The sequence below is a fragment of the Apodemus sylvaticus genome, chromosome 7, assembly GCF_947179515.1.
Source record: "Apodemus sylvaticus chromosome 7, mApoSyl1.1, whole genome shotgun sequence".
In the NCBI taxonomy this organism is placed as follows: Eukaryota; Metazoa; Chordata; class Mammalia; order Rodentia; family Muridae; genus Apodemus; species Apodemus sylvaticus.
The window spans coordinates 2,991,468-3,012,142 of record NC_067478.1 but is presented as its reverse complement, the minus strand read 5'-3'; the positions used below and the strand labels follow the sequence as shown (position 1 = coordinate 3,012,142).

General features: G+C 49.5%; 1 protein-coding gene across 1 annotated transcript in view; it reads right to left on the bottom strand.

Annotated features, from left to right (window-relative positions):
• The window catches only part of Ulk4 (unc-51 like kinase 4), a 293,992-nt gene that overhangs the window by 135,178 nt on the left and 138,139 nt on the right, over window positions 1-20,675 (bottom strand). The window contains exon 32 of the mRNA XM_052186951.1: window positions 2,122-2,227. Coding sequence (XP_052042911.1) covers window positions 2,122-2,227 — 106 coding nt within the window. The remainder of the gene's footprint in view (window positions 1-2,121; window positions 2,228-20,675) is intronic.

The window sequence follows — 20,675 nt, the reverse complement described above, 5'->3', positions numbered from 1 at the left end:
GCAGAGTTATAATCAGGTAAACTCCACCTGACCCAGTCTCTGCATAACGAAGACTTCTAGAAGTTTCCAGAGAACAAGTTTTAGAACACTAAGGGGTTTTTCTCAGATTTCACTAAGCATGTAGCCGCCTGCTATAGCTCCATCACCAGGGTAAGCATGGGCGTGGCAGTTACTGCAGAAAAGAGCATAGGAGCTGGAGATGCGGCTTGCTCGTGGAGTGCACTCTGCTCTGGCCTGAGTTCGGTTCCGAGCGCACACACCAGGCAGCTCCCAATCACCTGTCACTCCGGCTCCACAGCGGCCGACACCTGACTTCTGAAGGCACCTGCACTTGCGCATGTACCTTCACTGACAGACAGATGGACACTTAATTTGAAATAAAACAAATAAATTTTTTTAAATGAGACCAAAACCAGGCCTTGTGGCTACCTTTGTAATCCTAGTCCTAAAGAGGCTGAGGCAGGAGGATTGCTTCAGATTTGAATAGTCAAAGCCAAACGGAAAACACTGTATGTGTCCCAAAATGCTGCTTGATGCATCTCCAGGTAACAGGTTTGCCAACTTGTCTAGTGGCTTCGTTTTTTGAAACGGTTTCATGTAACCCAGGCTGGACTGGAACTTACCATGCAGCCCAGGATGTCTGGGGACTCACTATGTAGCTCAGGCTGGCTCTTAACTCTTGGTGCCCCTGCCTTCTCCTGCTTTGTGCTGGGATAACAGGCATGTGCCACCCAGCTTTGAAGGTTTTTCTTAAAGGAGTCTAAGAGGGCTGTCAAATGTGGCTTCTCTATTCTTACAGCACAGACAACTCTCAGAGTGATTTTCAGGTCTCTTGAGTAAACACTGATTTAGACAGCTTAATATAAACTTGACAAAAAAAAAAAATCAGTGTTTTGACTCCCGACACTCTGTGAGCCGTCGAAGACAAAGAGAGTCCCTTTAAATGCTCCTCTGGCGGCTCTGTTCTGCTTTTTTTTTTTTTTTTTTTTTTTTTTTTTTGCTCTGTGGTACTGTGCTGTGTTGTGTAAATCTTTCACCCTGACAGCTCTGCTGGGAAGCTAGGCTGGCACTCAGATCCATGAGGGAATGTCAGGGTGCAGGAGAGCCCAGTCTCAGCTCCGAAATGGTAATAACACTGATGTTTTTCAGAAAGAAGCAAACGGTCTCACTCTGTTTTGTAATCTCACCCCATTTTAAAAATAAAAATGTTGAATAAAAAAAAAAAAACCACCAAAACCACTAAGTTATGTATTAACACTTCAATCCAGTGCCACCGGTACACGGGAAATGCCAGCCCCTGGGTGGTGGGCGAGAGTCAGGAGTTCAAGGTCATTCTCAGCTACAAGAGCACTGAGTGAGAGGACTGCCCCTGTCTTTGTAGTCAGATGATCCCAAGCCCCATGGAACGCCAGACCTCTGTGTTCCCAGGTGCCCAGGCTGTGGCCCAGTGACACTCACAGCCTGGCCCTCCTGAACTCACTCATCATGCTCTTGCTTCTACTGTTGCTGTAGTAGGAAGCAAAGGATTCTGGGTCACCATCACCACTGCAGGCTGGACAGTCCAGCGGCCACACCCCACTCCGATTCATGAGCCTTTCTTTCATCATGGAACTTGAAGCTCAGACTGTTTCTCTCCTCCACACGTTCCTTTGCCTCCCACTGTGTCTGAAGCTGTGTCCAGAAACAGCCACAAGAAGCAGATGAAACTACATCCACAGACGGGGCAAGGAACTGCACGGCTATGCACCCAAGCCCTACAACCTTTGCTGACATTTCTCACTAGAAGGTGGTGCATATTTTTCTCAGGATGGAGGAACACGGAAGCACTTGAGTGCACAGCACGCACAGAAACCAGAGCTCCAACACCTGGGACCAAAATAGCAAAACTGCAGCTGATGATATCAGTTGGTGTCTAAGGCTAGCCCTAGTCCTAGTTCCATGGTAGTGGCTGTGTCAGTAAGCCCTTCTGGCGGGTTAACTGTGTCACTTGGCTCCTAGCCTGTCGAAGGCTTACCTTGGGGATCACGTCTAATAACTATGTATTAGAGGCTGGCCCAGCAGCTCTGGCGCTTAGAGCACTGGCTGCTCTTCCAGAGGGTCCAGATTCAATTCCCAGCTTACCTTGCTCGTAAAGGAGCTGCATGTTTGAGTCTTTATAGGCAACCAGATTGTTGAGTAGCGCAATCACACTCTGCATGGTATTACCCAGAATGCTCTCCTGATGCTCCTGCAACAGACCAGGCAGAAATACATTACATCATCCTCAAGACAGACCACTTTTCTCTTTCATTCTCCAAAACGAGGCTGAAGGAGCCTCCCTTTTTCCTTTCTCTTCTGAAACAGAAGCAGTGCAGAGATGGAGTTACACTCCACCCCCATCGCCCCTGTCAGCATCTTACCAGAGCACAGCTACTGGGAAGTAACTAAAGGAGACCTTAGTTAAATGTTTCCAGGCGCCATTGCAGTCTTTCTCAGTTCCAGGATCCCAATGCAACTATGTTGCATTTAGAATCATTTCAGGTTTCGCAACAAATATTCACTGTGCCCCAAATATTCACTTGGAAATAAAGATGGGGGTAGGGAAGGTAAAATGAGCATACTAAAGAAGGGCATGAGTGTACAAAATAGCAGCCTATGGACAGCAAAGAGCAGGAAACCATGGTCTGAGGGTAAGGTGGGGAGGAGCTGCAGGGGTGGGGGAGAGCCGCAGGGGTGGGGGAGAGCCGCAGGGGTGGGGGAGAGCCGCAGGGGTGGGGGAGAGCTGCAGGGGTGGGGGAGAGCCGCAGGGGTGGGGGAGAGCCGCAGGGGTGGAGGAGAGCTGCAGGGGTGGGGGGAGAGCCACAGGGGTGGGGGAGAGCCGCAGAGGTGAGGGAGAGCGGCAGGGGTGGGGGAGAGCCGCAGGGGTGGGGGAGAGCCGCAGGGGTGAGAGGTGTCCTGTGAGCCATGATGTCCAGAAACAGCATGCGTCTGTGTGTTCTGCTCACTGGGTTCCTTGGACTGTGCATCTGAGGCAGAGGTGGTAATGGCCGTAAGCAGCATGAATAGCACTCCTCCCAGGCTCACCCTACCCCACAAAGCTGTGCTGTTGAGCGTCTGTTTCCAGAAGGCCTCGTCACAACAGCCATGGGCTTGGGGAGAGTCTGCCAGCAGAACTTTTCATCTGGTCTCTCACTCCTGCGCTGGGGCATCTACACCTTGGTCCTAGTTTGTGACTTTGGGTTTTCTTAGGAAACGACCTGCAAGCCCAAGTTTTGAAGCACGCTGCTCTCATGCCTCATGGTGCACTCTGCCCAGCCTTCTGGAGAAGCCTCTCAACCCCACTTACCTTGCTTCCTATCAACACACACACTGGCCACTCAGCAAAGTCTGTCTGAGACACAGGCCCTGCCTGGAAGCCATCTTCCCATTTCTGCCCTGAGTTCTGAGTCCCGTGAATACACAGTCCCCCAGTCCACGGTACACTGACAGTTCCCTGTCCACTGACTAGGCATGACTTGAGACCATCCCCTGGCCAATTAACTGCACTTGGCCAAAAATTTTAAGGGTGGCGATGTGGCCATCACCCTGGCTGTGACTTCCAACTGCCTGGAATCAGAGAAAAACCATGGGCAGAGAGGCCAGGAGCTTCAGGACAGACAGCAGCGAGTGCCTGCGACTGGGAGACGTCCTCTGGACAGACCCAGCCTGCTGTGGAGCGCTCCCCTGACTCCACACCATCTCTCTCTCTCTCTGACACTCCACGTGGTTGGGTTGCAGCATCTCTCTCTCTCTCTCTCTCTCTCTCTCTCTCTCTCTTTCTCTCTCTCTGACATAAGACAAGGCGCAAGCTTCCCAAACTTCCAGTGTCCAACACGGATCCCAGCATCAGACGTCACGGCGCGCTCCTGGGTGGATGTGCACAGTTCCCTGACGCTGGCTCAGGAAGATGGATGTGAAGGGGCAGCAAGCCACAGTCATCCACGGCTCCCAGTCCAATGGTGGAAGGAAGGGGTGATTAATAAGAACCCAGATGACACAACATGCTGTTCTTGATAAGTAACTAATGATACAGCGCAACGTTGTTCTCTTGAGAGAGCAGGGCCAATCCATCTTTGATTAGGTCCTTTTTGGAAATGACACGGGCACCGCTTGCTACGGGCTGCAGCCTCAGCAAATGCAGTCCAATCTCGCTGGAGATAAATCTACTGATACCTGAGTAGTCATGAATGCACCCATTTTCCTGTTTTCATTTTCAAAGACATTGTCTCATTATTAGCCAGGGAGTCACTTGTGGTCTGGAAGCCACAGCAGTGCCCAGATTCTGGCCATCCTTGCTGGGATTCCAGACAGGAAGGAACCCAGGAGGGGTGAAATCTCTCTGCAACTCCCGATGCTCCGGAGGCCAGCAGTGGAGGCTTTCCTGAGCTGTGGGTTAGCATTGCTCCTTGCCAAAGTCCTTTCTTCAACGTGGCAGTCGCAGTCGAACATGGCAGTCGCAGTCGGCTTTAAAACTTCTTTCCCCTGGCCATCGAGAAGCCACGTCGGATCCCAGCCAAGGGGCTCCCAGGCAGGCGGTCCCAGCAACACCTCAGAGTGAAGGCCTTCGCTACCCACACCGCTCCATCTGCACAGGCACGCTGGAGACTGCGACCTCTCTGTTCTCAGCACTTACTTCAAGCCCTTACACAGCCTGAACCTCACACAGCCTAAACTGAGTGCGGACTCTGTAAAACTTACGTTCTCGAGTTATCTCTGCTTGCCTTTCCTACTGTAGGTCACCGGATTCTACAGGGCGGGGGCAGGGAGGGATGGGTTGGGAGCAGGGAAAGAGGGAGGAAGGGAGGGAGAGCCTGCACAGATGCCCCTCTGCTCACAGGGAAGAGGCCTGAGAGCAGATGAGGCCCAGTCATGAGAGACCTTCAGGGCCATGGAGAAGGTGTGAGTGCGGGTCAGCCCACCACTAACGTTTATCAAGCTGAGGTACTTAGACCTTAATAAGATTTGTTCCTGTTCATTTATTTCTTTAAGTCAGTGTGGAAGATTATCTGGGGATGAGAACACGGAGGTAAGTAAGTGGGTGCATCTGCAGTGGTGATGTCAGGAAATGGGGGGAGGGGCGCAGGAGCTGGTTTCGGTTGAGTAAAGCTAGAGGTAGATTTGGTTAGAGGTCAAGTCATCAAGAGTTGTTCCACTGTGTCAACCTTTGCCCTCCCGGAATGTAGGCCTGACTTCCAGGGCGAGCAGACAGTAACAGGAGGCAGGGCAACTCGTCGTTACCTCCCCCACCCCCAGTTTCTACAGCTCCTTAGACAAGGTTAGAGCCCACAGCACTGTGTGCTGACACCAGGGCAGGCAGGGAAGGAAGAGACGGGCAAGCACAGGGCCTTGCAGTTAGACCTTGGCACATGGTCTATCACTGGCAGGGTTCACCCCAAACGGCTTCAGTATAGTTGAGTGGACAATACAGCAGCGTATGCGAGCTCAACGGGTGCAGAGTGCGGCCTGCTCAGCACAAGGCTCATCTCGGCAGGGCTCACTTCTTTCTACAGAAGAGGGCAGAGGTGACTGTGACCAAGCACGCTCCACAGCGGCAACACTGGAGCTCAGTCTGGGCTGGTGGGAGCCATGCCTCTGTGCATGCAACACGGAAACAGGTTATAGAAGTCTCGGGTCAGGCCAGCCAGCACCTGCGGTAGCCATGCAGGCACACCTGCGAACCTGTCGGGTTACCAGAAGGGAGAGCTGAAGTAATTGGGAGTCATGCCTGAATCTAAGCACTTGGAAGGCAGAAGGATCACCTGAGTTCAAGGTCAACCTGGGCTACAGAATGAGACCCTGTCTCAAAGATAAACTTAAAGCAATCTGGATCTGGGTGGGTGTCTTAGTCAGGGTTTCTATTCCTGCACAAACATCATGACCAAGAAGCAAATTGGGGAGAAAAGGGTTTATTCAGCTTACACTTCAATACTCTTACTCATCACCAAAGGAAGTCAGGACTGGAACTCAAGCAGGTCAGGAAGCAGGAGCTGATGCAGAGGCCATGGAGGGATGTTCCTTACTGGCTTGCTTCCCCTGGCTTGCTCAGCCTGCTGTCTTATAGAACCCAAGAATACCAGCCCAGGGATGGCACCACCCACAAGGGGCCCTCCCCCTTGATCACTAATTGAGAAAACGCCCACAGCTGGATCTCACGGAGGCACTTCCCCAACTGAACCTCCTTTCTCTGAGATAACTCCAGCCTGTGTCAAGTTGACACACAAAACCAGTCAGTACAACCAGTGTGAGAAAACAACCCACCAGCAGCTTATATAAATGTGTTTGTGTGTCTGTGCATGTGCGTACCTGTGTGTGTGAGCATGCATGCACATGTGTTATTCAAATACATGTAAAATGCATGGAAGAAAGAGCAGTTGTGTGACTGTAGAAAATATGGATTATGGGTTTCCACCTTCTTATTATTCTCTAGAGAATGTAGGAAGAAATCAAGGATCTGACTCTTTAGAGGGCAATGTTATTCTCAAGAGTTAGTGTTCCGTTCTTCTTCAAAACCTTCATTTCGCTCTGGAACAGGAAGTGAGTTCTTTTAGCCCCCTTAATTCTGCTAACTCCAGCTTGTGTCAAGTGTGAGAGGAAGGAACCCTGAAGTACTGATTTGGGCCACAGTGGGCACGCAGTCGGCACACATGCCCTCTCTCCCTTTGTGCTACAATGTGTCTGCTGGCCTCAGCGCTCATGGAAGGCCCTAAAGGGCCAAGGGCTCAGCAAATACACACCAGGAGCAGAGCAGCCTTGCTGACATAGCTTCACTGCAGGCCAGCATCACACCTCACTGTGGTGCCTAAGGCACTGACAGACTTAACTCCCCGTTAACAAGTCTGGTAAGTTCATGGTTGCATGTCCACAATTAGGAGAACACAGAAGCAACTTAAAAAAGTTGGGTGTACTTGGAAAATATGCATATAGAGAGAGCAATCACAACCAGATAGTATTCAGTCTTTAAGAAGGAGGGGCTCCATCTGACTACCATGGCAGACCCTGAAGACACTGTGGTCAGCACGAGAAGCTGACAGAAAGAAGACGCCACAATGAGGTGTTCGCTTCCACTGTCGACCTGGCTGGATTTGGAGTCACCTGGCTGGATTTGGAGTCACTAAACATTTCCACAATGGGCTCAAAGCAAGGCTCCAGGGTGTGACAATACCCACCCACTTATTTCTTGCTTCAGGTTAGAGCCCCGAGAGGCCGGTGGTCTTCACAGCAATGGCAAACACACATGAGGGGAAGACATTTTGCTTTCAATGGGTGACTTTTAATGAGGTCCTTTCATCTACTGGTAGCTGTAGTCACAACCTGCGCAGTTGCATAGCGTAGTACGACTCTGCTCCCTCCGGCACTAGGCCCAGCCTCCTCCTCTCCACCCGTGCTGTCCAGAATGCAATCTCCCATGGCACAGGGAAGATTGCCTAAATAGCCAAGTCTCGGCCTCCATACCCACAGCCTCTTTCACAGAAGCTGTGAGTGGGGTGAAACATTCTCATCTACAGAAAGCCCAGGGATACTGTTTCTATAGATCTGTCTGTGTTCAGAGCCCTGGTGGGGCTTAAAACCCCAAGAAGACAGGAGGCTGGAGCATCAGGGAGAAGCAGGACAATGCTCTGACACCCTCAACTCCAGGCAACTTTCTTCTGAAGAATTTGGAAACTATTCTGTGGCTGAGTCACGCACCAAGCCTTGGGAAGATGGACAGGAAGCAGGTGAGCTCAGGGAGACTCAAAGGTCACCTAGTTTAAAATCAGCCTAATCATTTGCCTCACAGAGAGACGAGGAACTCCTGGGAATAAAGGGCAAGGGTTGGGGCCGTTGGGAGGCTGTCTGCGATGGCAGAGGCTGGAGTGCCTGCTGCCTGTGGCACCTGCTGTGTCACGGATGATGTAGCAGAGCAGCTCCTCTGCAGACAGGGCCAGCTGGCAGGGCCAGGCTCTGACACAGCTGGGCAAGGGCTGAGGAGACCTGGGCCCAGGCCTCTCGTCTGGAGCCAAGGCGCACGGTACAAGCAACCTGAGAGTCTGCAGATGTAAGACAGCCTGGGCACCATCCGCATTTCTGAGTACAGAGGAGGAGATGAGAGGAAACCTTGTTGTTAAACCTGACGGGCAGATACCACAGGGGCTTGTGGGCAACCGCAAGTGCCAATCGCCACGAGTGAAGCTCTCTCCTGGCAGAGCAGGCAGGCTGGGATTGCAGGTACTGCTGCCAAGCCATTGCCGGGCTCATGCTTGGGATCCTAGCCGTGGTTCCACAGCGGTGGCAGTGCTGACTAGGCTCTTCCGGCAGGTTAACTGTGTCACTTGGCTGCTAGCCTGGCGCATTTGTGTCATTTGGAGTTCTAGAAGCCTGCTTCCATGGTCCTGGCTCCTGACGGGATGTGCCACAAGGCAGCTTGGTGGACCGCTGCCAAGACTGCTTAGGCGGAGAACCCTGGCAACAGGGCCTAAGGGGAGCTGCCAGGGCCCATGTCCCTGGAGGTGGGTGGCATCTCATTTATGTATCTCCTTGGAGTGTTGACAGACCAACCTGGCCTGCAGTGTGCTAAGCAAAAGACCAGCCTGAGGCGGGAAGGACAAACCAGGAAAAATGCAAGCGTGCACGCGGCTCCTCTCACCCCACAGCTGCCTGGTAACATGCCCGCTGCACCCACATGAGGAGCTATTTGGGTAGAATTCTCTTGTTGCAGGGCCAAGGTGTAGTTCCCCCACTGGACTGTGGGGAGCGCTGAGGCTAAGTAGCTGTAAACATGGCCTACGTGCTCCAGGCACCAGGCCAGATCCCTAGGCAGGAGAGCAACTACCGAACCAGAGACTGCTGAGAAGAAGCCTGAGAGGAAAATGAGATATAATCTCCAGTTAAAAGCAGTCGCTCAGGGGCTGGAGAGATGGTTCAGTGGTTAAGAGCAGCTGCTGCTCTTCCAGAGGTCCTGAGTTCAATTCCCAGCAACCACATGGTGGCTCACAACCATCTGTAATGGGACCTGATGCATTCTTCTGGTGTGTCTGAAGACAGCAACAGTGTACTCATATGAATAAAAAAATAAATCTTAAAAAACAAAAAGTCGCTCGACAGTGGAGGGGCACACGTTCATAAAATTCATAATTCTAGCCCTGGAGAGGTGGAGGCAGGAGGATTGTTGTTAAGTTGTTCTGTGGAGTGAGCCTGTCTCCAAAAAAAAAAAAAAAAAAAAAAAAAAAAGACAGGACAGAACAAAAATGAGATATTAAATAATATGTTAATACACTAATTTAAAATGTAAGAAATTCTTGTTAAAGAAAAGCATTTTCTTTAGGAAAATGTCTCAATGATTGTCTCTTGACTGGTGGACCACATGTGCCAAAACTGCTCCTTACTACCGCTGTCCCCACCGCTGTCATGAGGGCAATGCCGGGCGAGTAACAGAACGTAAAAGCTGGAAGCGCATGCATGCATGGCTGTACCCCGAGCAGTGGAGGGCAGACACAGGGATCTGGGCAGCCAGCCTCGCCAGAAGCAAGCCACGGGTTCAGAGAAGACCCTGTCTCAAGGTGGAAAGCAATGGACCTTACTCAGTGCCGCTTTTGGCCTTTGAATGCACACAGGTGTATAACACACACACACACACACATTAGAATGAATGCAGGTGTGCATGCACAATCAGTGTCTAATCACTTTAGGACTCAATGGAGTTCAGGACCAACAGGAAACACACCACCACCATAGTGTAAAATGAAAAGGGCTGCAGATGCCCTCTGTGACTGTCGATGACCTCTGTGACTGTCGATGACCTCTGTGATATTGATGACCTCTGTGATATTGATGACCTCTGTGACTGTCGATGACTTCTGTGATATTGATGACCTCTGTGACTGTCGATGACCTCTGTGATTGTCGATGACCTCTGTGATTGTTGATGAGCGGAAGTGGTCTTGTGTCAAAGTCTGACTCAGCTGTGGCTATGCCTAAGATGGGGACTCAAGGTGGACCTGCTGGAGTCCTTGGAGCCTCCATATCTTGGGGCTCTCTCAGTGGTGAGACTTGGTTCTGCTCTGAGCTCAGGAGCCACACTTCCTTCCTTTGAAGGCTCCTAGATGAAGAGGCGGGCACGCGAGGCTTTCGCGAGATGAGGTGAGAGTGAGCAGGTACGCAGCTCAGATGCAAGGTGCGGCCATCAAAGAGCAGAAATGAAAGGAGGAACGGCATTAGTGGCTTCTGTCCTAATGGCACCCCGGCCTGCTGTGTGCCCCGGAGACATCTCAGAGCCGCGCTGGGACGGGGCCTAAATGAGGTCTTGGGGAAGATAATGGAGCTTTAATGGTGGGAACAGTAAGGAAATTAAACCCCATCATGTTCCATTAAGCACACTCTCAGCTCCAGTTCTCACTAAATTATTTTATTATGATTTTGCCTCTGCCTCTTGAAATAACCTTTCATGGTGATTTGATTTGCAAGCACAAATAAGGCCCATTTATATTCCAATATGAACCCCTGTGAGATTAATAAGAAGAGAGGGACCATCTAAGATCTCACCATTCTGCAATTTGGAGGCGGAAGTCTTATTTTATATTTGAGTCTGTGACAAGCATTGTGTTGTAGTTACAGGCTTGCAGTCACGCCAGACCTGCGGGATGGGCCACCATCAGCCAGGCAGCTCCTTCCGCCCCGCCCTGCCCCGCTCTCCCCACGCTGGTGTCCTGTGTTACCTGTCACCTCACCCCAGCCCTTAGCCTCAGTCCTGCTGCTCTCTGGTGGAAGTCAATCATGTTTAGTGCTTTGTCATGAGCAACAGACAGCTAAGCTGTCCACACCCAGCAGAATGCTGCAGCAGAACCACCTAGATGCACAACCCCAGGGACAGCAAGGTGCACAGCTAGCAGCCATGCACTATGTCAGGAACTGTAGTTTACTCTTTGCACCCTCCTAGCACCTGCCAAGTAGGAGGCAGGTGACTTAAAGATTCTTGGCTGTGCCCAGTGCTTCCAGAAAAGTGTCCCAGAGGGAGAACTCTGAAGCTTAACTGGACCCACCATTCGCCAGGCAAATGGCTCGCCAAACCAATTGTAGTTGAAGCTTTTAAAAGACCAGAGGACTCCAGAATCCCAGGGTGAGCCTGGATAAGACTCCTAGCAATGGGGAGTATGGAGCCCGAACTAGCCATCTCCTGTAACCAGACAAGACTCCCAATGGAGGGATTGGGACACCCACCCAGCTACAAAACCTTCAGCCTAGAATTTGTCCTGCCTACAAGATGTGCTGGGATAATGATGGCTCAGAAAGTGAAGGTGTGGCCAACCAATGACTGCCCAGCGTGAGACCCTCGCCATGAGAGGGAGCCCGCCACGAGGCAGAGCCCACCCTGACACTCTTTATGACACTCTGCTGTACTTGCAGACAGGAGCCTAGCATAACGGTCATCAGAGAGGCTTCACCCAGCAACTGATGGAAAGAGATGCTGAGAGCCACAGCCAGACATCAGGTGGGTCATGGAGAATCCTGAGGAACAGGGGGAGGAAGGATTGTAGGAGTCAGAGAGATTAAGAACACCCCAAAAGTGAGGTAACCCAGACTCAAAAGGTGAATCATGGTATGCACTCACTAATAAGTGGATATTAACCTAGAAAACTGGAATACCCAAAACATAATCCACACATCAAATGAGGTACAAGAAGAAAGGAGGAGTGGCCCCTTGTTCTGGAAAGACTCAGTGAAGCAGTATTCGGCAAAACCAGAATGGGGAAGTGGGAAGGGGTGGGTGGGAGGACGGGGGAAGAGAAAGGGGCTTATGGGACTTTCGGGGAGTGGGGGGCTAGAAAAGGGGAAATCATTTGAAATGTAAATAAAAAATTATATCGAATAAAAAAAAAGAACACCCCAAAAACAAGCAAACAAAACAAAACAAAAACCCCTACAGAATCAACTAACTTGAGCTCATAGGGGTTCACTGAGACTAAGCCAACAACCAGGGAGACTGCTTGGGACTGACCGAAGCCTTCTGCACACGTTACAGTTTTGTAGCTTGATCTTTGTAGTGGTTTGAATAGATTTGCCCCCTTCCAGACTCATGAATTTAAATGCTTGGCCCACGGGGAGTGATATTATTAGAAGGAGTGTCCTTGTAGAAATAGGCGTGGCTTTGTTGGCAAGATCACACCCAGCTAAGCCTATTTTTTATGTGTTTGCAGTTGAAGGATGAATAGTTATATTATTATGACCTGGTTATTGCTTTTGTTTGGACATAAGTAGACAGGACTGTGTGTCAAACTGACACAGGATGACACCGCTTTCGATCTGGGTCTTGAGGCAAAATCAGCATGAAAAGTCTAGGCCCCAGCATGGCGGTGCACGCCTTTATCCCAGGAGACAGAGGCAAGCAGATCTCTGAGCTCAAGGCCAGCCTGGTACAAAGCAAGTTCCAAGAATAAAAAAGTTTAGGTCGAGCTGCATCCCAGCATTCAGGAGACAGAGAGAGGCAGATCTCTGGGTTCAAGGTTAGTTTACAGAGCAAGCACCAGGACTGCCAAACTTAGGAAAGGAGTTGGAAAACAGAAAGCTGGTGATAATGTAATAGAACAGGGGGCCATGTTCCAGCTCCAGCAAGCAGCAGAAATCTCTGCTTCAGCCATGTGACTCTAGCTTTAGAGCCAAGAATAGGAGTTACTGGGACAGGTGATGCTGGTTAGCTGTAGCTAAGAAAGTAGTGGCGATTGAGAAACCACTAAGAGACTAACTGGTGTCTAAGAGACCAGCATCACTGAGGCAAAACCTGGGAAGTGTTTCCTGAGAGCACAGAGAAGCTGTGTTCCAGAGATGGGTAAAGTTGTACCTCCTGCTGCAGCTGGACTTGTTAATGTGCAGCTGCACCAGTCACCCAGGTGGTACTGGTTTTGAAGGCAGGAGGGGGTCAAGGAGAGCAGCTGAGGCTTGGCGCTAAAAGCCAGAGAAGGCCATTGGTGAAGGTGCAGCCTCAGTTGCAGTTGATGGTCCAGGACTGAAGGGGTCATGCAAAAAAGCTGAGGCTTGACACCATGGAGAAAGCCTATGAGAGGTTTTTGGTGAAGCCTGTTTGCATTGGAAGACCCTAGTGTATTGGAGATGTCCCCACCATGGGCTGACCATCAAGACCTGCAGCAGTGGAGTGGAGTCAACAGAGCCTAGAGTGCTACAGAGGGCAGAGCTGGAGAAGTGTCCTAAGCCCTTTGGAGGAGCCCAGAAGATTGTATGTGGATCCTAGACATTGGAACAAGAAGGTATAAAGTTGAAAGTGTCTTGGATACGCCAAGATGTTAGAGATGCCAGAGCTGTTGGCTATCTGCTGAGGAAAGCTGCTAACAGGGAGTGGAACCAGCCCAGGAGAAAGAAGTGTGTTGCAGTCATCAAAGGAGAAAGGAGGTGGAGACCTGATGAGCGCTCGCTTTGACATCAGACATGGAGATGCAGAGTTTGGAATTTTCCCTGATGGATTTTGGTTTTGCTTTGGTCCAGTGCTTCCTCACTATGATGTTTTAGAATGGTAATATATATCCTGAGATGTTGGAAGTAAGTGTTCTGCATTTTGATTTTGACACTATAGGGAATGTCACTTAAGAGAATGGATGGACTTTGGGTATCAACTTACCGCTTTGGGCAGATTTCTGCAGATAATGAAGGTCGCTACTACTATCTTGTAGTGGTGCTGTATAGACAGATTATTTCTTAATTCTTAATGATGTTCCTATAAGAATCCCTAAGATTATACTAGTAATTATTAAGCCCTTTATAATGGGACTATTATTAAATCCTTTCTGATGTCAAAGTGCACTAAGAACTCTGTCAGTCACAAGTTTTTTCTAAGATAGAAAGCAGGCATTTACAACTAGAGCACATTCCAAGAGGTTATAAAAGGTCATAAAAGGGAACTAACAATTTGTTGTAGGTGCAAGGACAGAAGATAAAATATGGACTGGGTTTATCTAGACAAAACTTCAATGATAAGTTAGTCACAAGAATTGTTTTTTAACTCTCAATGAACCTGTGGAGCTAGTGACAGACAATGAATGTCTAGCTAGATAGTCTTAATGGAAACATATGTAAACATTTCCGCTGTAAACTTATTCAGTTTATGATTTGAATTTATGTTTGAACTTTTAGTGAACTTTTATTAAAAAAAAAAAAGGATGCTTGGGAAAACTATGTAACTATGTGATCGATTGTCGTAAAAAAGGTACAAAAAACTAGAAATGATAACATTAGAGCAGGGCAGAAAGAACAAGAGAGAAAGGAGAAACTAGAGAGAGGGCAGAAAGGGCGGGCAGGCTTCTCCTTACCACGGGACAGAACAGGCCTTTTCTTAACAGCAAGGCAGGCTCAGTCTTACTAAATAGGATAAAGCCTTTTTCTCACCAGCTTGGATTTAATTCATTTAGCAATGAAAGGGCAGAGGCTTTTTCTTTCTCTATGCAATAAATATTGAAGCTCATTTTTCATTCAGAATAAGTAAGTTCTTTCTGTGTACGAGCTTGGGCTTTTGCTCCATACACATATGTAAGCATAGCTCTGTGTGTGTGTGTGTGTGTGTGTGTGTGTGTGTGAGTATGTAAGTTGATTAGACAGATTGTTGGGCCCAACAAATAGTATGTGCTAACTGCGTGTAGGAATGTATGTGTGTTTATGCATATTTGCTTGTGTAAAAGCTTTTCCTTCTGCCAGGGTGACTCTCTTCTCCTGGTTCAATAAATTTATGGCTCCAAACCTCCCCCCTCTGCCTGACAAGTGAAAAAAGAGTCTTTTGGGCCAGAGAGAAAGGAACCCTAGCAACTAATCCTTTACTTAATGCCCCCCCCCATAGGCTACAGGTGTTAATCACCCAAGTCAGCGGATTTCAACCACAGATTAAATGAGAAAATATTTAGATTTTTTAGATGCCAGCAGCTTCAGCATTCACTGCAGTGAGAGAGCTGGAAGGCCAGAGACCATGGGTCTTTAAAGCCACCTGGATGCCCAGCACTGTGTCCCACTTCAAACCATTCCAGGTCCGGCAGGCTCCCGGCACTGATCGAACGGTCGTCTGGAGCCTCAGTCTGCTAATCTGGGCCTAGTTCTGGAAGCTTCTGGCCTCTGTGCAATCTAATCTAGGCCTAGAGTGTTTTCAGCCTCTGAGAGCCTTTCTTGTTCTCTCTGGGCTCTCGCTGGCTGGATCAACTCAGTTGCTCTTGCCCAGAGCTCGTCTTCTCCAAACTGACAGATTCAACCCAGTTTCTCTTAGTATCTTACTGAACTCCTTCACTGGGCCTTAAACTAACTCTGGCAATCTGTTCTAACCTTCTGGTTCCATGTTCTCTGGCTCATTCTGTCTTCGCCTGTTAGTCTAGCTTGTTCTCTCTTCAACCTGTCTCTGTAAAATTCCCTCCTCCCCCCTTTGTGCTGCGTGACTCTCCCTCTCTACTGCTCTGCTCTCCACAGGCTCTACCGTATCCCGTACTGCACCCTCTTCCTCCCTTACTGCCTGTCTCTTCCTAAGTAGCTTCCCTTTCCCCTCTCTTCTCTAGCGAGATCTGGCAGATCCTATTCTGTCAAATCTTTCTGATTATTCACTTTGTCTGCCACTCACTTAGACATCACTTTCAAACATTGACGCTTCTTCCTACAAACTAACTTTGCCTTCATTGTTTGGGAGTAAGGGTGTGCACTAAGGACCTGTCTGTATTCCAGCCAGGGGGATTAAATGTGTGCGCAAAGGGTTGAGTCACACTACAACTAGAAACGGCCGATGTTCATTATTTAGAAGATCTGAAATTGTCAAATGTCCACACTACCCACAAGGAGGTAAAGATTCAATAAAATTCCTATCAAAATATAAGGATTGTAATCTCTAAAACAATAAGGAGAGGGCAGAAAAAGAAGGGGAAGAAGGGAAGGAGAAGGGGAAGAGAGGGGAATATTACTTAGACAAGAACAAGGGTCACCATGAGACCAGGCTTGCCCTCAGTACCTCCTCGCCCTGGGACTTTGGAACAGGCTTGCTCTAGTAAAAGAAACAAGGTTGAATGAGGTATTCGCGTGTGAAGATTCTGTTTAAAGAAGGTAGGCAGGCAAGGAACTGCTACCTGCCTACAAGCCCAGCACTCAGAAGGTGGAGGAAGGCAGACCAAGTTAACAAAGTCTGCTGGTTCCCAAAATAACAAGATGCAGGTGACTTAGCCAGATTCCATCTCAAAATAAAAAGTGAATGTGGTCCGCCAGCAGACTGCTAACCCAGCGTGTGTAAGGCCCTGCCCTAGCTTCAATCCCCTCATGGGAAAGAGGGGACAGGAAGAGAGAGGGGAGTGGGAGGTGAGAGGTTAGAGATCTGAAAGAATTTTTCACAAGTACACATGCATTATGAAAAGACCATATATCAACTTTTCTAGTGGGATGGGAAGGCTTCAGGGCTGAGCGAGCTGGCAAGGGGGCTAGAGCTGTGCAGGCCAGCCTGGGCTACAGAGTGAGCTCCTGGGTAAAGTAAAACCAGACACATGATGGATGTACGTGAACATGTGTGGTATGCACAAGTATGCACGTGTGGTACACATGGAAGTAAAATGGGCATATGTGAATATCCAGCCACAAAATGCAGACTGCAAGTTATTTTGGTCCCCAAATATAAAAATATAGAGATTCCATCAGGTTCCGTCTGATGGCAGGTTTACAGGGGTGGATTTACAAGCAGAAGCCAAGCCAGGAGACACTGAAACCTACATGGGAACTTATATCACTCCATCGTCTTTAAAATTGGTTGCCAAAACCTGCCACCTTCAGGGAATCTTTCTGAGGCATGTTAATTAAAGAGTCTCTTTTTGATTTGAAGCACAAACCTTATTTCTGACACATTGTTCACTATCGTCAATCAATCCCGCCTCTCTGGAGTTCTAAGACAGCCCTGAGGGACAAGTGGACATAGGACTCTGAGAACCCAGTCAGGGTTGGTCTGGCGCTGCTGTGTAGTCAAAGGCTAAACACTGGCCCCCAAGACCTGGGTGTCCGGGTGGGCAGATCCTCACGTGCAGCAAGAGACGCTATGTAAGCCTTGCTCCCAACTTAAAGTTAATTGGCTGATAAAAGCCTGCGCCTGCGCCTGGGCAGCAGAGAGGAAAAGGCAGAACTTGAGGGGCCTCGGGAGAGAGGAGGAGGCCTACGCGAGGCCGAGCGGTGATGATCATCAGAGCAACCCAGTGAGGTCCAAACAGCAACAAGGGACACATGGCTGGGACATAAGTTACAAAAGCTCAAATCCTGCCCCATCTAGGCTTCCAGCTTATAAATAAAGTGCCAGGGCTGCGCGTCCTTTGCACGGGCTAGCTGGAATAACAGCTCATTTTACAATCCCCAGCTGCAAAATGACCAAGAAAAGCTGAGATGCCCGGACCCTGCCCCACGGTGCTCATGCCGCCTGAGCAGCCATCAAGACTGGCCCCAGTGGACCCAGTCCGCTCTCTAGACAGGCCGTGACAGGCTTACAAGGAGTCCCTTGGGGAGGGTAAAGGAGCTGGGATGGAGCTCGGAAAATGCTCGTGAACATTTTACAGTGAAATAAAGTTAAAATCCAGAGTTTCAGGAGAATAGGGAGCATCTCAGGAGGCAGGCAGACAGGCAGGCAGGCAGGCAGACAGACAAACAGGCATGGGAAGTAGTCTCCCTTTACATGCATACAAGTGATGGATTTCAAGAGAAAGCCTATCTTAATGAGCCAATGAATCGCTTTTTACAGCACAACAGAAATTGCCCCATTACACGGCACAGACATTCCTGACTCTGTGAACTGTGGGGACAACACTGGTAAACACATGAGTTCTGCTTTGCCCAGTGTGGCTCAAAAGTCACACCATTTAATTTCAATTTAAGAATCATCATCAAGTGTGTGTGTTGTTTTCATAGTCCACAGAAAAACACACAGCATGAGCCAGGGAAGTTTGAGTTTAAACTTAGCTGAGCCTTCTGACACTATTTCTGCTCCCTTTCATAATCTTCTTATTCTTTGTGTGAGTGTGCGTGTGTGTGTGTGTGTGTGTGTGTGTGTGTTACACACATACACAACGACAGGGCTGGAGAGATGGCTCCTTGTTAAGAGCACTGGCTGCTTTTCTGAAGGGCCCAGGGTCAGTTCCCAGCACCCACATGGCAGCTTCAAAAGCATCTGAACCTCCAGTTCCAGAGCACCCAATGGCCGCCCCTGGTCTCTGCAGGCACCAGGCACACAAGGTGCATAGACATAGACGGAGGGAGACAAAATACCCATGTGCACAAAATAAAAGTGTTTAAAAGCAATGAAGTGGTGGGAAGTTCTCCTCACTGTTGAGATGAGGGACAGTGAGAAGCCTCACGGCTTATTCATATCTTAAAATTCATTCTTACAGTTTCAGAGGGCGGAGGCACACCTTCCAGGCTCACGCTGTCCGTGGGCCTGAGGGCCTTTCCAGAACATCTGGGGAACCTACTTTCTCACGGTTTCCAGTTTCTAGAGGTGTCTGTATTCTTGCACCTGTCACACTCTGATTGTGAACCGTCTCCACAGGTTCCTGAACACCTGGCCCTAGCTAGGGGAACAGGTTGGAAGTTTGTGGAACCTTTAGGAAATGAGACTGAAGTGGGTGGGTCACCAGGGAAGGGCCTTGAGCATTATCACCCAGCTGCACTTCAAATCCACAGCCTCCAGATCCACATGACAGACCCCCCACCACAGAGGGACACATTCCACCACCAAGCCTTCCCTGCCTTGACAGGCTATATTCTCTCAAACCAGCAGACAAAGCAAGTTCTCTGCCCTCCATGTTGTTACTAGCTATTTTATCACAGCAACAAGAAAAGGCATGGGTTTGCATGCCAAGACTGGCGCTGGCCAGATCGGTCTCTCTTATGCAGAACTCAGAAGGCCCCTCCATGTTTTCAGGATCTTCCTAGTTTCAGGACTTGCAATATCATCTGGAGCAACCTCCATATCTTCAGGTCAGCTGACTTTCAACCCTGGTCCTGGTCCACCCTTGTTCCAGTCTCATAGTCTCAGCTCCTGTAACATCGCCACAGAAGCGAGGACATGGACATGTTGGAGAAAGACAACAATATTCTTCCTTGCACAGGTACAAACTCTGAAATCCAGTCCTCCCCTACCACAGGGACATGTGTGTCTATCCACACATGTTGAAAGAAAGAAAGAAAGAAAGAAAGAAAGAAAGAAAGAAAGAAAGAAAGAAAGAAAGAAAGAAAGAAAGGGAAAGTAAAGAAAAAGACAGAAAAGAAAGGATAGGAAAGGAAAAACCTTCCAGGAAAGGGTCCCAAGAAGGGACAGAGTCTGGAGGTAGAACTTTCTAAACGGCAATGCAAAGATCAATTCTCTGCTTAATATTCTTGCACGGCACTTGAGAGGTTCCGAGGTTAAGTCCAGACCCTAGGGCTCATCCCAGTCTGAACTCACTATCATCTCCATCACATACATAGCCTGGACCCACACCATCCCATCACACACACAGCCTGGACTCACACCATCCCATCACACACACAGCCTGGACTCACACCATCCCATCACACACACAGCCTGGACTCACACCATCCCATCACATACACACAGCCTGGACTCACACCATCCCATCACACACACACAGCCTGGACTCACCACCATGCCATCACACACACAGCCTGGACTCACTATCATCTCCATCACATACACAGCCTGGACTCACACCATGCCATCACACACACAGCCTGGACTCACACCACCCCATCACACACACAGCCTGGACTCACACCATCCCATCACACACACAGCCTGGACTCACACCATCCCATCATGCACACACACAGCCTGGACTCACACCATCCCATCATGCACACACACAGCCTGGACTCACACCATCCCATCACACACACAGCCTGGACTCACACCATCCCATCACACACACAGCCTGGACTCACACCATCCCATCACACACACAGCCTGGACTCACACCATCCCATCACACACACAGCCTGGACTCACACCATCCCATCACACACACAGCCTGGACTCACACCATCCCATCACACACACAGCCTGGACTCACACCATCCCATCACATACACACAGCCTGGACTCACACCATCCCATCACACACACACAGCCTGGACTCACCACCATGCCATCACACACACAGCCTGGACTCACTATCATCTCCATCACATACACAGCCTGGACTCACACCATGCCATCACACACACAGCCTGGACTCACACCACCCCATCACACACACAGCCTGGACTCACACCATCCCATCACACACACAGCCTGGACTCACACCATCACATCATGCACACACACAGCCTGGACTCACACCATCCCATCATGCACACACACAGCCTGGACTCACACCATCCCATCACACACACAGCCTGGACTCACACCATCCCATCACACACACAGCCTGGACTCACACCATCCCATCACACACACAGCCTGGACTCACACCATCCCATCACACACACAGCCTGGACTCACACCATCCCATCACACACACAGCCTGGACTCACACCATCCCATCACACACACAGCCTGGACTCACCACCATGCCATCACACACACAGCCTGGACTCACATCATCCCATCACACACACAGCCTGGACTCACCACCATCCCATCACGCACACCGCCTGGACTCACCACCATCCCATCACACACACACACACAC